General features: G+C 41.3%; 1 protein-coding gene across 18 annotated transcripts in view; it reads right to left on the bottom strand.

Annotated features, from left to right (window-relative positions):
- ST3GAL3 (ST3 beta-galactoside alpha-2,3-sialyltransferase 3) overlaps positions 1–17,251 on the bottom strand; it is a 182,491-nt gene that overhangs the window by 157,520 nt on the left and 7,720 nt on the right. For 8 of the 18 annotated variants that reach the window (XM_086902319.1, XM_086902328.1, XM_086902325.1 and 5 more), the window contains exons 1-2: positions 16,974–17,064; positions 16,165–16,309 (exon numbers count right to left, since the gene is read on the bottom strand). In XM_086902319.1, coding sequence (XP_086758445.1) covers positions 16,165–16,279 — 115 coding nt within the window. In that variant the 5' untranslated portion in view covers positions 16,280–16,309; positions 16,974–17,064. Of the gene's footprint in view, positions 1–16,164; positions 16,310–16,391; positions 17,065–17,251 lie in introns of those variants that run through there. The other 10 variants (XM_086902327.1, XM_086902335.1, XM_086902321.1 and 7 more) reach the window with 8 other exon arrangements.

The raw sequence follows: 17,251 nt of genomic DNA, 5'->3' as shown, positions 1-17,251 counted from the left end.
CCATACATAAGTACACAAGGGAGACTTCAAGGACACCACTCCTTTTGGATGCAACACATTGCAGTGCCCAACACCCTCTGAAATGGGTTGCAACCCCAGTATAGTCACTTCAATAATGAACAAACCTATGTGCAACACTCCAGATATTTCCACATTTTTAGTCACAATCCAGACATGCCTATCATTAATAGCTGGCAGCAGCAGAAGTCATTAAAACACAGCAGTGTTCACACCCAATCAAGCTATTTTCTGCAGCTTTGCTTTCTCCAGCAAGAGCCGATTACAACATGCATGGCCCCCCTTGCAACCATCATCTTCACACGAGTCCTCAGCTTCTGATTACACCGCAGTCAGTAACAGCCATCCTCTTCCAAACAGTTCTTTGTTATCCTGAGCTTACTTAAACAGCTGTGTGTCAAGCACTCAGAGCCTAAATTAGAAGTATTGCACATACAGCCACTGCCTTTCCTCACTGACCTTCTCATCTGCTGACTTCTGAAATTTCAAGAGACAGCCCTGATTACTTTGGTAATTACTTCTCACATTGTCTTCTGGTCTTTGCTTTACACCTACAATTATAAACCAAAAAAAAAAGTGTAGGCATATGGAACACATATTCAATTCCCACTCTATCCTGCAAGTTCTTCAGGGGAAGGAAGTGACCATGGCCACAAGTTACAGATTAGGATGTTCTGACTGGGCATTGGGAAAAATGTCTCTAGCAGAGCACAATGGAACAGGCTGCCCAGAGAGGGTACCAGGTACTTGAAGTCTGTTTTTCTACTCCACACTCTGTTCTATACTCCCTTAAAAGTAACTGCTTTTGGACTGATTCCCTTGAGAAGCAAAAGGTCTTTGTGACAGCAACATTAACACCTACACTGTTATTGTATATTCAATACATTCAATATTGTACGTTCCATATTAAGTGTCCCCTCATTTACCTGACGTTTCTTCAACCAATTCCCAATACGAGCACCTCCAGCGCAACAAATGCACAATAAAGAGGTGTCTGAAACAGAAAGTGAGGTACCCAAAAGTATACAGAACAATTGAACTGACACAAAACAGCAACAATGTTTAGGACAAGGGGTGTACAGCAACATCCAAATATTAAAAAAAACCTCACACCACTCCAAATGACAATGAACCCTCTGTTCTACTACCTCATGTCTGGTCCCTAGGGAGGGCTACAGACAAACAAGGGATTGTGCAGGGATTGTGCAGATGATCAAACACCAGGGCACTGACAAGGCCTGTGAGGACAGACTGGGGCAAGGAGCTTGTTTAGCCTGCAGAAGACAGTGCCTGGGGGAGGCCAAAGGGCAGCACCTGCAGGGAGCTCCCCAGAAAATGCAGCCTGGTTCCCAAAGTGCCACATGGTGGCACGATGAGAGACAGTGGGCAGAAGTTGAAATGAGAGGTTTGGACTGATGGGTGTAAAGAAGTCTGCTCACCACAAAGACAGAAAGGTTGTGCAGCCTCCATTCTTGGAAGTTTTCAAAACCTGACTGGATAAAGACTTGGTCTGAGCTAGTAATTGAATGCTGTTTTGACCAGGAGATTGGACTGGAAATTTAGTTACATTCATTCCAACTAGAGTTATCCTCTAATTTTGCAAAGTCTTGCTCTAGTCTTAAAAACACTTAAGATTTTTTAAAGATGCTTTAAACCTGAAAGAATTGAACATTAAAACTTATCCATGTAGATTTATTTTCCTCTAGCTTACCATATCTGGACACATAAGATGGAAAGGGTTCTTTTTCCCACTTTTTACACATTACACATGTAGTCACACAAATGTTGGAGTGTACTACAGTTATCTCTAGTAAAAGCTCTTTCTACTATTAAACCTCCAATGATAATGGCTAAATGGAATCAGAAAGAAATATACAAATAACTCAGGTGAGAGATGCAAAAAAAAATCTGCCTCAAACAACAGAATAGAGATGGAGATTCTGAACATATCTAATATTTCTATTTCTGAATATGGCTAATTCTGGTATTTCCCAAGACTAATTCACAGTCTCACCCTGCTTTGCTAGAATAAATCTACTTTCATCTTCAAGCTGATCTCATGTCAACAGTTACAGTGTGCAAACCTAAGAAGTACAAAGATTAGTTGCTTTCAAAGAAATAATGTAGAATGTGCACTTAATCTTTCAGGTGCTTACAGCATAGGAAACATTTGGAAAAGCACAGCTTCAATTATAATATATTTTTTCCCAAGTAAGTTTACATAAAGAAGCTTAATATCTTGAAATACTATTCATTCTCCTTCCTAATCTGGCTTTCTACAGTCTTGGTTAGCCACACATTCTTAGCCTTTCCAAGCTCTATGTAGATGCTAAATTATTTTCTGAACCTGGGTAAATTCTTTAGAGTCTTAATGTAATTTCTACCCAGAGTTAAACATTCACTACCCTGTCTTCTTAATCACCTTTTGAAAAACAAACAAATAGAATACTTTGCCATTCATTTAGGGCAATTTTATCAAGCATTTCCCCCCTTCTTTTTAACTCATTTATGTTTTAACTAGGCTTTAGGGGTGCTTTTTCAGACAACACCATTAGTCTGGAAGCTCAATACTATGTGAAGATGGTAACAGAAGCTCTCATATAGGTTTGCAAATTAGTCAGACAAGTTTATGTCTGAAAATCTTAACAGGCACTATTATGTAAAAAGATAGATAATATCTATCTCAGGAAACGAAAGGTCACACTCTGCAGGAAGACAGAATAGGATGGGAGAAACAACAGTGCCTGCTGACACCACTGCCAGTTTTCTGAGATATTCTGCTGCTTGTGCCTCTGTTCTGAGGAGCCCCAGCTGTCCTTACACCAAGACTGTTACCAGTGACAGAGGGGCAGAACTCACCTATACAGATTTTGCCATGAAACAAGAGACATATAAACAGATGTGCTTCTTAACACCAACTTGTCTCCCAAAATTTTCTTTTACTTCTTTCTTTAAAGTTCGTGAAACTAAGAGCAGTAGTTGTTTTAATAATTATAAACATGCCCCCATCACTTGTCAGAGGACTGCAGCATATTTTCATCTTCAGTTCCCATATAAATTCTACCTGGAGCAAATTATTGAATGAGTTTTTATTTTCCTTCTACTTCAACCTCTGCAGAAGGATCTGCAGGTTTTCTGGATCTTCCAATTTTTCAAGATTAGAAGCATCCAAATTTTCTCCACAGCAACAACCCATGAGATAAGATTAAGTAGTAAAATCTTTTATTCTCTCTCCTCAGCTGGCAGAAGTCCTTTAAATAGAACAAGCTGTTTTGTAAATAAATTAAGTAGCAAAGTCTGACTTCCTGAGAATTTTAGATTTGTCTACATTTTCTTCTCCCTGCAAGAATGCAAGCATAGTACTCAAAGCCTTATATACCTGTATAATCTCTCCAGATTCTTTGGGCAAATGCAGAATTTCAACTGAATGTAAAAGAAAAAAAAAAAATCCAACAATTAGCAAAGAACTTCTGAACAGGAGTGTCATGAGATAAAACCAGAAATTTGTCACACGATGGGACTTGATCAGATAATGAAAATAGCTATAGGCAACAGCGTTAAATATAAGTGGATATAAATAGCAAGGTTTCTCCAAATTAAGGTACTGTAAAACCAAATGACTCCGTGGGATGATTTCTTAATTTTCACCCAGAGGATGGCAGCTGCAAAGACAATATAAGGCTGTAACTGCAAAGACAATAAGAACGCTCCGGGTTTTTGCTCGTGGGTTTTCCGTGGGCTCTGACCCCGCGTTCTCCCGGGCGGGCGGGCCGGGCCTCTGCTGCCCCCGCGCGGTGCCCGGCGGCCCTGCAGCCCCGGCGGCCCTGCAGCCCCCCACGCCAAAGCCAAAAACCAGCCTCGCTCCCTGGGGAAACTCACAAGTTTAATAAAAGACAATAGGAGACAAAGATAATAAAACAAAGATTAACGGCCGGGTGCGTGGTGTTCGGCTAAGAGCACGCTTGCTAGTTCGCAGACACTCTTTATATACTTTTTCTATTGCATCAGCCTATTGCATATTCATAAGCAATCATATATATTCAAACTTTTCCTAAAAATTAATTTACATGTTCCAAGAACTTCTTAGCATAACTCCTCCTCGGGAACGCCTTTTTAGAGCACGCACACCTCTCGGTTGTGGTTTTAGTCCGTTCTTTCCATCACCCCCAGCTCGGGTTTTAGTCTGTACTTTATTCAGACGGTGATGATAGTTGGCATATCAGTAGCAGGGGTCTTCATCATATGTCCATTGGATGTTACCCAACCAAGGAGGCCGTTCACAAACATATCTATATCAGCTATTTCACTACTATGCCTAAGTTTAGTTAATAGAAACATTTAACATCCATTTCAGTATTTTGCAAAAAGCCAATATTGTAATATGTATTTATAAGAGATTATAAATAACTTTTCCTAAAGAGCTGGAGGGAGAAGGAAGAGAAGGTCCCTGTATTTTCACACAGTATCAGTTCCCTGGACCAATTCACTACACAAACAAGTTTTTCAGAATATCTGAATGCAAGCCAGAAGAGCAGAAACTGCTTAGCCAGGAGCTCAGCAGAAACTTTCCAGTACACACATTACCTACATTTTTGCATTTCACATTACCTACTCTGTCATGTTATTTAGTCTTTACAAAGACTGAAGTATTTAACTGGGGGGAAAAAAAAAATAGGAGCACAGAACCAGGCAAAAAACTTAATTCTTCACAAAGAAATGCATGCAACTTTCACTTCAAGCATGAGGCATGGTGTGCCTTAAAAATATCACTGCTTATAGAAACAGACAGGTATAAAACATGAAAAAAAAAAATGCTCACACATGAAGAAGAAAAAATTTATCATACAGCCATCTCAGACATTTTTATAAATAGGTCCTTGAAGAAAGAAACGATCCCAAGATTAGTTTTCACTGAATGGGGACAAGGATAAGTAAATCTACTTATGGGGTAATTCCCTTCCTGCCAAGGCACAAGCAAACACACGACTGCTGAGCAAAGTATACTTACACTAGTACAAAGTTATGTCAAAACCAGCAATTAAAATTAATACACAACAGCCAAGACACTTAAGGGTTTTTTCAAAACCTTTTTGGCCACATGGTTGCACATTAAACAAAATTAAAGTAGCCCTAATTTCCTGAAATTACATCGAAGTCTGCAGTAAGAAATTCTTATCTTAGCTCTTTTTAATGCTGTAATTATGAAGTTTTCTAGAAATGAATGGACTTGGCAATAACAAGCTTTTTGCTCTTACCCTAATGGTTCTTCTGACTTCTCAATTGTCATTTCCTGATGTCAGAGTTAATCACAACGAAGGAATTCTGTATCTGCATCAAGACTGCATCAGAAGAGTGGCAAATCCATCACACAACAGCAGCTTTCTCTAGTCCTTCATCCGTCCATCCATCCATCCATCCATCCATCCATCCATCCATCCATCCATCCATCCATCTTTTGACACAGGAAATGTAATTTGCATAGGAGAATACAGCATAAAGAGTACTTAGCTCCAGCTTACAAGCTATTTTTAATTCTTATTGGAAAAAAAATCTTATTGCAAGTTACTTATTAGTAACTACTTTAAGAAACAAGACGTCCAAAGGTAAAAAACACCAGCCCAAAATCCCTTCAGATAATGGCAGTTTCTATTCATGAAGGACAAACTGTTATATAACACAATATGCTGTAATTATAAAAACAACTTCATGGGAAATAAAATACACAGTGAGGAGAAGTAATATACTGTTATACAGTACTGAAGCTTTAATGTTTTTCTAATATGAATAAGGCTTCTTTTTCAATGACAGAATGGTTTAGGTTAGAAAGAACCTTAGAAGATCATCTAGTTCCAATTCCTCCACCATGGGCAGGGGACATCTTGTAATAAATAAGGCTGGTCAATGTCCCCACCCAGCCTAGCCTTGCACACTTCAGGGATGGGGGATCCACAACTTCTCCAGGCAACCTGTTCCAATGCCTCACCACCCTCACAATGAAGAATTTCTTCCTCATACCTAATCAAAATCAATGCATAAACCTACCTTTCAAAAGTTTAGAAATATTAAAATTATATTTGAAGCATTGTTAAATAAGAGGCAAAATTAGAAAATTCAATCAAAATTAACGCATTTTTCCACTGTAATTCAATTTGCATTGCATTATCTCAGGCTTTTGCTTCTAATGAAGTACCTGACCCAAACACAAAAGCTCTGGACTCAAAGATATAGAAAATAATGTTAAAATGAATCATAATGAAAAATAATAAAAGCCTTTCCATTGTTCAGATAAGGCACTTTTAAACAGAGATTATAGCAGAAGCGCTAACAGAAAAAAAACAGCATTACTAATTTCCTAGCAGCTTAATGGAGAACCGCCCATGCTCCACTTGGAACCTGATAGAATTGTATGGGGCAAGTCTCAAAAGGCTGAAAAGTCTTTGCAAGTAAATTCACAGTAATTAGGTTTCTAATTATACCCAGAGCATTAGTGATTGCTATGGTTAAAACAGCCTGAACTGTTTCATTATTCCTCTCTTTCTGAAAGCTCAGTCTTTCACGGTTTAAGCAGCAATTCTAGAAGTTTAGTCTGCCTGAACATGTATTTTTTTAAAGTTTCAACAGAAGAACAGTCTTGTGCTTATATATGGAGAGCAAAATTAAACTTTTCCACTATAAAAAAAAAATACTCCCTGATATTGAAGCAGCTAGAAAGTGTGATGTACAGGGTCTTTGATGGGGGAAATGTAAAGGCTGAACAGCCCCAGGCCAGAATTCACAACAGTTCAGGCTGTATGCTTAGTTCTGAAGGCACTTGCACAGATGCATCTGGGGCAGCTTTTAGCAGTAACTCACAGTAGCCACATCATACCCTAATTACAGTACCTACGTCACACCACCAGCACTGCCCATGCAGACCACGCTTTATTATCAATACAGTGCTCCAAAATACTGCCTGTGCTTTTATAAGCATCCACAGATGACCTCTGCCCCAAGCAAGCAACTCCAACATCTTGCTGCCCTCCTGAACTACAGACATAGAATGTGTAATTATAGGACAGCGAGTCTCATTTGGCCAACTGGACTGAGATGAAAAGCCCTGAGACCTTTATTCTATTCATAGCTCTGCCCTTGAGCTGCTGCATGACGTAGAAAAATCTGACTTTCCTGTGCCTCAGCTTCCTCTGCCTGCCTGAGTCAAGTCTATTCATCACCCTTCATCCTAAGAAATGTCCCTCAGTACACATTCTTATAAGGGTGGCTGGGCACAATTACAGCTGAGAAATAATATTTATATAGTATTTTATAGTTACTCTGAGATTGATTAACTTGTAACAAAGACAAAAAAATGCAATTGCACTCATAAATTATTAAATTTGCAACAATAAGGGTAAGGCTTCAGAAGTAGGAAGCCATCAGCTACTTAACTGTTGGGAAAAATCAGCTTTTATTGACTTCTGTGCCATAATTTTTTTTCACTTTAAATTCTTTTAAAGTGTACATTCAGCTGTTCATAGTGCTTTGAAAGAAGATACTCCTTGGAACATGCATACTCATTGCAGTTATAAAATACATCAGTTAAACTTTTCTGTAATTATTAACTCTTTTTGTGAGTGATTAAGGGGTACACTTCCTGCACTGCTGCAGCTCTGATGACTCACATTTAATCAGTGTCCAAACACTGAAACCCACAGGATAACAACTGTGAAAAAGTGACATGCTGTAACAGAACCAAGTTAAAGTAGGAGGGATCCCAGTGTGACATGAAAGAAACACATGCATGTTGATAAGGACTTAAAAACGGAAATAGCTGATTTTAATACATTCTGATTTATTTTTTTTTTAAGGAACTGAGCAAGAAATGCTAAATCCTGACCCTCAGAGATATACATTTCCTGGATTGTTGAAGCCTTTGGTTATGCAAAATACCAAGAACTGGTTAAGAAACATTCTGTAGTTTCTGTACCTGACTAGAATTTTGGCATTATCCTCACACACCGTTACCTCCTCAGGAAAGCAATGCATACAAGAGCAATATAATCACCCAGTACCATGAAGGAGTAACCACTTGAAATCAGCTACCTCAGGTTCAAACATCTATTCAAGATATGCACGTACAGTATAAATTACTTTTTGCCTGGATGCACAATTACATTCCTTCTGAAGTGCAGAAGGGATACATAATTCATAGAGAGCTATACCTCATGACCCAAGTGTACTTGTCCTTGCAAGTCATACCCAGGTTCTTTGGCTGCTTTATTGCCTCAGCCTGACACTGTGATGGAAACCCAGACTGCAATGACAAAAAATGAGATGTTACAGTGACATTGTTGAAAGAAGATAACTAACTAGGAAAAATCTCCTCTGAAAAACATCCCTGAGTGTGACAAGCACAGTCAGAATCAGTAGCAAGGCCACAGTCAGATCACAGCAGCACCGGCTCTCCAACTTGTGACAAATCACAAATTACCTCCTTTGTCCCAGCGTCAGTAGAACCGATGTGAAACAGAACTGAGCGTGGAAGGTGCCCAAAGCCAGCCTGACTGTATCAAAGTCAACAGAAAAAGTGCCCTCTATTCTATCAAATGAGTGATGGGGGGAGCTCCCATCGAGTTTGGCAATACCTTAATCACTACAGCCAGTGCTGCAATGGCACAGGTGAGAGCTGGGGGGATGCACGGTGAGGAGGAGGAGGAGGAGAGGCAGAGAACCAGTCACTAACACAGATGACACAGCTCTCACAAGGAGCTATTGTTTCCAGCTGAACGCATTGCTAAGGGGTTCACAGTCAGCTGAGATGAATAAATCCTTTCACCTCTGAAAGCACTCAGCTGCAGAGCAATTGCTACTAGAGGTAAAATGCTTTCACTGCAATGTACCTTTCCAGAATATGGAAAACTGCTGACTTTGACCTCTGGAAATCTGTATTGGAGGACACAGCTTTGGCTCTATGTTAGATACTGAGTACTGTTCGTTATGAACACTCTCCCAATCCACCCATCCAAAGTCACAGGAACATACCCTTCCCAAAAATTTGTGGGGAGGCCAAGGAGAAAATGCACAAGTTGAGCAAGTGAAACACTAAGGCTGAGATCAGCTGTGTGAAACAAACAAAAATCACACTGTTTTAAACTGGGCAAGTTCCTTAATTGTACCTATCAGGTAATAACACAAATGGAGAGAGGAAGGAATAGAAAGGGATTCAAACAGCATCAAGACAGTCACTGTCAAGAGAAGCAAGAGCAACTTACTATTTCAAAAAGCAAAATTAAGGCCCAGCATTGAGCAAGGAGATGGAGAAGTATTCTTGCACCTTACTTTTCAATCTTGCTAAAAAGTCAGCACTCGCCCAGAACTAAAACAGTAACCCAAGAAAGCCCAAATGAAGATAGTACAAGTACAATGTTACAGCCACCCCTGGAGCCGCAACATGCTCAGGTTGCTATGCCCTTAATGACCTTCACTAAACCTGCTCCTTTATATGCTCCTAAAGCCAGAAGAATGTTCAGGGAGTTTCCTCCTCTGGAGAAATCCCAAGGACAAGGCACGTCATACTTGCTCCCTCTTTCAACAGCTCTGTCATGCACCATTTCTCATTGCCCCTGCAGAGTTTTGTCCTGCACTGCTAACATTACAGCAGCACTCGAAATTCCTGGAGACACAGCAGGGTCATAAAGTAATGCTGGGTATTTCAGTAAATAAGCAGTAACGGATCAGAAAAAGATGAGGTACTTTCATTCTCCTATGCTCCTTGTCTGTCCTGTGAAGTGCTGCCTTCTAAAAGACAGAGAGGCACTCGTGAATTTTTTAGTTTTAAGTCTCGGAAGTTCTGATTCACATTCACTGAGCAGACTGTCTCTTCTGTCCTGGTGGCACACAGGCAGCTGCCTCGGGTGAGCCGGGCAGGCAGTTCTGTGCAGTCACATCCAGCAGCCAGAGCAAGAGCAATCAGCTGCCAGCCAAGAGAGAAATAGCTGGCACAATTACAGCTGTGAAAGATACTACCACAACTGAGTGTCCTGGAGTTGCTGGAGTTCAAGTTTAGCCATGCTCCTTATTCTGGCAGGCTAAGAGGGAGCACAAAGTAACTTGAGCAGTGGCAATTTCTGGACACCAAATCAATTTTTTCCTGTGTTCTGCACAGATAAGAGTATTATTCACCATAGTTAGTATACTATAGCTTTAAATTTCAAGCTGAACACAAGTGTAATACTTCAGCCCAATATGAGAAATCTTAGAAAATTTAAGCTACTTTACCAGACAACTCTTGTTTTAACTTCTATTTTTACATCTTTGTTTCTAATATTCACTGCTGCCTCAATAACATTACTTGCTATTTTTAGCATTTCAAAAAAACATTACTGTGATCCTCAAATCCCTAAAGCATCTGAAAACTATCAAAGAGATCCTTAAAACTGTAGCTGGATGTATGTTATGAAAACTTTCTAAAAATTTGTTCTCAATTTTGGTGCAGAGTACAGCACTAACACAAACTACAGCTGAGTGAATGAAAGAAACCTTAAAGTTCCTAATAACTCAAATTAAAGAATTTATCTCAGTAATAATAATAATAATCCATCTCAGTGCTGTACCCAGTTTTTTTCTGCAAAGCAAAGCTTTGAGTGCTGCATAATACTGTCCAAAACAGTCTTTTTTTAAAAAGAAATGCCCACAAGGTTAGGCTTTCCAGCCTGGGAAGAGGCAACAACAATAAAGTCTGCTTTAAAGAATAGATACACACACACACCCCCCTAAAGCTAACACCATAGAGAGCAATTAAAATTGCTACCATCACCATTTGCTTGCTATCCTTCACAAGAGCACTGTGAGTGCCTTTTCAAAAAACATGCTCCCTCAGCCACCCAACCATCAATTCAGCCATCCCAGCTCAAACCACTTTCATCAGATTTATGGTCCCAGAGCCAAGTTGAGCTGGCCTGGAGTTGTTATTTTTTATAGGAGCACTCCTGCATTCTCATCTCCTGGCAAAGGCAAGTAGGACAGTCACAGGACAACACAAAACCATTACGTGACTCTCCACAAAGAGGACAAGTTTGTCTTCATGGCCTAGTTGTTCACACACCAACTGAATGTCTTTTCATTGGTTCTTCATTAAACAAAGAACAGAAGTCAGATGCCAGCGTACATAAGATCCATTCCCTTGACGCAGAACAAATGGCACTCCCAGGAACCCAAGACACAACAATCATACCCACCCACCCACCCTGGGTGCCACCACACACCCATGAGGATTTAGCCACCTGAGAAAGAGTACACATTTTCCAAACCCTTGCAAGAAGATCCATTTTCTCAGTACACTATTAGACCTTAACACAAGAATAGACAAAACTACCATTTCACTTTGAAAGAGAAAAAACAGTATTTCTATTGATAATAAAGGTTTGATTGCTTTTGATTAATTCAGCCTTTTTTGCTGCATGACTGGTTTCCATGGAAATGCAAGCAGATTAAAAACCTGCAACCAGAAGTGAGTCAGTTTTGCCTGTTTATGTCTCCGCAGTTCCCTTGGAAACAGACATTAAAAAAAAAAAAAAAAAAAAGGATAAGGGTCCTGAAATACCTTCGGAAATTCTCTTCCCAAAGCTTTATCTCTTTGCCTGTCTTGCCAGAATTAGAGTTGAAAATAACACAGAGCAACAGATGACAGGATAGTGAGTTGATTTTTTTAAGGAGACATCAACAGAACATACCTGGAGATGTTTCAAAAACCACATTCAAACTGACAAGCTCAAATTGTATTAACGTGGGTTTTGGCAAAACTACTTCATGCAGAGTATATATTTCTTTAAATTAGTTCAATGCTAATGTAGAGAGAAACACAATAGAGAACAAGAAAAGAGAATCACACTGTCCTTGTCTCAAGTACATTTCAATACTTTGAGAGAGAAGGAAAAAGCAAAAGCTGCCTTGGGGGAATAAATCCAGTATTTCCATTGGCAGGATGCTTTTTAATAGAATCATTCCTTCCTTCCAATTCATTTGAAGTTGCAAAAGTTAGGTTAAGTAACAAACATCACTAGTAACTTTGTTACACATAAAAACGCGTTCTTCCTAGCCGCTAAAGCAAACCTAGGAGGCCCTGTCAGCAACACTCCATCTCCCACCACACTTTTCAAAGACAACAGTGCACCCTCCTAGGAGCTGGATCTTCTCACTGGTACAGATAACATCTTCCTTCCTCAGAGCCAAATGCATCAGGGAAGGAATAGGATGTGAAGTTACTAGGAAAGAGGCTGCAATGCATGTCTCAGACCTTAGAAGCCTGCTCCTATCACTACCACTGCATCACTACAATGCAAGAATCCCCTGACAACTAAGTGTCCAGAAACACAAAGAACAGCAGTAAAATTATTTGCTCCTGTAAATTCCTTCTAGAATGTTCAGGACAGCCAAACCGGATTACAAACTATTTATTTCCTTGTTTGTCTCCCACATCATTATCAGTTCTACGTGCTCAGCACACCTCCCTGCAACTCAACACTTCACCAGAGAGCTGTGGAATCCACCGCTACTGCCTGCCTGGGAAGAACGTGCAGGGACGGCACACGTCTCTTACCACTACCTCAGAGACTGAAGCTGCATTACAAACACCAGGAAAGAGAAAAAGGAAATCTTACCTCTGTCCTAAACCCTGCTCATATACTCCCAACGATCACCAGAACTCAAGGGCTCTCCTGCACTCAGCATTACACCCCTTATTTTTGTATTTTGCTGCTGCTCTGAGAACTCACAATATTCTGAAACCAACATGAAACAAGGCTTGGGGAAGAGTAGCCAGTCATGATACTCATTAAAAGGATGAGAGAGGGGTAGCAATCACTGGAGGTTTGTCTTGAATAGAAGTAGTTGAACTTAATTCAATGTTAATTAGTTCACATTAGCGAAATTCAATCTATTCTTGTCACAGTAAAGATAAGCCTTAGAGAATTAATTATTTCCTATTCCCCTTTGTATTTTGGCAAGGTGTAGAATCACACAGGAAGGAAAATAATCTCACAGTACTCACTGAGGCATCACTCCAGGAGGACAGATTTACCATTAAGTGAAGAACATTTAATGTTTAGGGAACATTAAGAGAAACATTTATGTGTATCTTTCAGTCTATTTTGAAGTTTAGCCTCCTTTCTTGTAGAGGTTAGATGTACATATAAACAATATAATTTAGCTATTCATTTTTCTTTAGCAGCTAAATACACAAACATCCAAGTGTCAGGCTGACCAGTTTACACAGTAAACCACTTTACACAGTTACCATTCAAATTCATCCATGACAATGATAGGCACAGGCATCTTCTAAAACATTAAGTGAACAAACCACACAAGCAGCAAATAAGCAGATCAAGTGTTTTCCACCGTACTCTACAACAATTTTGTTTGTTTCCATTATTAAACTCAGGTGTTGTTTACTAAAACCAGTCTCTGAAGAGACTGCAAGGGTGTCAGGTGTCAGGACCAGCTTAGTTTCATACCTCCTCTAGCACAAAGAGCAGAACAAAGATGAATTTCACTGCTGAAGCTAGCGAGTCACTATTAAACAGATGAAAGGCACTGGTCACAAGAAAAGTGAAAAAAATTTCATAAGAAGATAACTCATACAAAATCAATAGTCTTTGTTTAGTAAGGACCCCAAAATTAACACAACTGACTTAGTTTTGCCTTTGGGGACATCAGCATAATCATATCAATCTTAAGGAAATTTACAAGGTCACACACTGCATTGTAATTCAGGAAATAAAATCAGAACAATTATCACACACCACCTGTCTGGTGCACATAACTAAGCCCGACTCCTCTTCAGCAAATACAAAGTACAATTGTCCCCTTATACATTGTATCATATTACACATTCCCAAGAAAGCCTAATCGTAGTTAAATAAGTAATTAAAATCTGTCATTTGTTAACTTTCAAATGCCGATTTATAGAAGCTTAATATTAACTCTTTGTATCAAGTTTCCCAAAATGGGGTTTTAAATTTGTACTTGAAATTTGCCTAAGTTCCTCCTGTGTTAAATTGCATGATAAATAAAATAGGGTTTAATACAAAAAAGTCTGAAGACCAACTGAAAACAGGTACCATTTTTACTGCTTCAAAAGTAACATCTGCCCCTTTATGCTACACTGCTGCTTATGCTAATATTTCAAAGAACATCCAAAATTTACGACACAATGCACAAAAGTGTCTAGAAGGAGCACTACAGCCTAAATCAATTGGGACAACTGATAAAGAACAGTAAACTAAACAGTAAACTAAATCCTCAAGCTAGCATAATCTCTTTGTACATGTTGAAGAAGCTTAATGCAAGCAATACAACTTCCAAGAATAAATTAATGACACATTTTACACAAATATTAGAGAAAGGGAGACACACACCAAACCAAAGGTCTGTTATGGTATCTCACAGTGCTCCTGTCACAACATCCTGAGTACTCAAAATCTGCCAATGCACTCAAAGGAAATCACTGTAATTAGGCTGCAACTTAGAGTCATCTTTCCAGGTAAAAGCGTTCCATTTATAGAAATCCACAGTGTCTGCACACAGATTTGCAACACTGCATTGCAACCCAAAGTTACCACAAAACTCCCCAGGAACTGACATGGTGTAAAACAACAAACAGCACACACAGCTAAAGGCACAAAATCTGAAGAGGATTGAAGAAAGCTAGAATCCTCCTCAGCACCCTGGTGCATAGCACATAAACACATAGCTGCTTCTTCATTTGTAACAAAGATCACACACAAGTTGTGGCATGAAAGGTTTTTTTGCAGGCCTTGGGAAGTCCAACATGATTTCCTGGTGGTGTAAAGGAAGTAAAGGATAGTAGGTGGTATCATTTCATAACAGATCACCTTGTTACATTCATGCAGATATGGCAAAACTGTTCTTTTAACCACAACTGTATTTCTTTTCAAACAGGAAGTATTTTCTATACCTAGTCAACAAAAGTGCTATTTTTCAGAAGCTCATAAAATTTTTAACTCCCTCTCTGAAGCACAAACCTGAAGAAAAAATCCCTGCTGAGAAAAACCCTATACATCTCCTTCTACAAATTTAGTCTTACAATACCTGTTCTAGTCAAAGGCCCCTTAGTAGTTGTCCTGTCAAAATCAGTGCACAAGTGTCATATCCAAGTCATCATGCAAAACTTCTTAGGAGCGCATAACAACAGATTTGGAGCATGTAAAAGTAGAAAAATGCTAAGTTTAAGATGCATTGGAGCAGAAATCTCTATCAGCATCCACAAAAATGCAATACAGCAAAGAAGAAATTTGACCAGGGGCTTCTTGTCAGTTCTGGATCAGTGTTTCTCAGCTGCTGTTCCAGGGAGCAACAGTCAGCTCTGAGACATTTCAAACAGCCTGTGGAACAGCTGCAAGGAAAGCTGGCTTGTGTTTTGGGCAGTAGGGTAAAGAAGGGAATTGTTTTCTTGTTCTTATATTTTCAATAAATAGTTCTTACATGCAGGCAAAAATCAACACAAACAAAACCAAGAGAAATCAAAGTTCAGCTTAATTTCTGTCTCACTGCAACTGTAACCTTCTATGGCCTTACTGCACAGTACAATCCTCAGATTGTATTCAGTGAGGTCAGATATCTCTTCAGACTTAAAAAGGTTGGGAGACATCCTTTAGATGACAGATAGTTGGCAGATAACGACATGGAAGATAAATGGAAGATGAGGATTTCTGAAGGACAAAGTAAGATGATGAGATAACCAGCATATACGATTACAGAAAGAAATCAAAATTCACCAGAGGGGAAAAACAAAATTTGTCTTAGATATTTTAAAATGCACAGAGGATTCAGAAAACAAAAACCTCATCATACAAATTCTTTATTCTGACAATTAGGAATCATTAACTAGCAGAATATTCCAAGAACTGAGACCTCTAATACTAGATTTATAAAGCATGAACCTGCTCTTGTACCCAGTAATAAAAGTAAAGCCATAAAGAGCATTAGGTAGTCACAAATTCGACCCCTTAAGCATACTAAGAGCTCTAGCATTTGAGTGGGCTTAATCACATCCCTTTAATACAAATAAATCAGAACCATCTCGCCGCGATTGCAACTATTTAACAGACGTTTTAGGAAGCCCAGAAACAGTTGCACCGTTCTCCTACTTACTTGAATCCTCCCAACGGAGAAGGTGCAACTTCCAAGCAGAATAGTACAGAAATCCCAGTACCAGAAAGAGGCAGAGGGCTAGCAGCAGGTTACGCATAAACACCAGGAGTCCCATCTTCACATTAAATCTGCTCTTCTACATGACCTGAGAAAGAAAAACAGATGGAGGTTGGAGCCACCTTCCCTCCAACGGGCATCCTCTCCAAAACATGCAATCCCATACCCACCATAAGGCAGAGATTCCAAGGCATGCTCTCCACAAGCTAAAACGCGTTCCCCAAAGCACAGCAGTGAAACAAGAACCACCCCAGACATCTGCCTGTTCTGGCCGCCACAAGGGCCACTGCCGCTCCGGAGAGGCGGGGGGTCACGGCCACGCCGTGACAGAGCATCAGCCCCGCTCCTGCCCACTTCGGACAACCGAGTCCAGCACGGCCCTGGCCGCGGAGGCCTGGCGAGCACCGCGTCCTCCCGGCACGCCGCAGAAGCAAACCCACAGCGCCGGCTGTCCCGAGGCCAGCAAAGCGCCGGTCCCGGCTGGAGCCCCGCGGAGCCCCGGGCACTCGGCGCTGCCCTAGAGACGGTAAACGCGCCAGGGGAGAGGGGCTCGCCGGGCCCGGGCAGGACGGCAGCTGTCCGCCGGCTAACAGCTGCCAGCGGCTGGCTGGAGCCTGGCTCTAAACGGGCAGCGGCGTCGCCACCGCCGGGCTGCCTTCGCCTCGCCGTGCTTCGCTACCGGCTACGCCGCGCCTCGCTCGCCCCGCCGGCCGCTGTGACCGGCCCTGCCCGCCTCGCCCGCCCCTCCTCACCCGGCCGCCGCCGGCCCCGGGCGCTCGGCCGCCGGCTGCGCCCCCCGGGCGCGGGGCTGCGGGCGCCGCCATGCCGGGCGCGCCCAGCGGGACCCGCCGCCGCCGGGGGGCGCCGCGGCCACCAATGGCGCGCCGGGGCGGGGCGGGGCCCGCCCGCATAGCGGCCGCCGGCGGCCAATGGGACGGCGCGGGGGGCCGCGCCCCGGCCAATCGCGGGAGGAGTCCGCAGCCAATGGCACGCGGGCAGGGGGTTCCCCGCCAGAGGAGCGCTGCGGCAG

This window comes from Cyanistes caeruleus, chromosome 9 (assembly GCF_971803275.1).
Source record: "Cyanistes caeruleus chromosome 9, bCyaCae1.hap1.1, whole genome shotgun sequence".
NCBI classification, from domain to species: domain Eukaryota; kingdom Metazoa; phylum Chordata; class Aves; order Passeriformes; family Paridae; genus Cyanistes; species Cyanistes caeruleus.
Note: the sequence above shows the minus strand (reverse complement) of the source record. Positions and strands in the feature narration are given on the sequence as shown.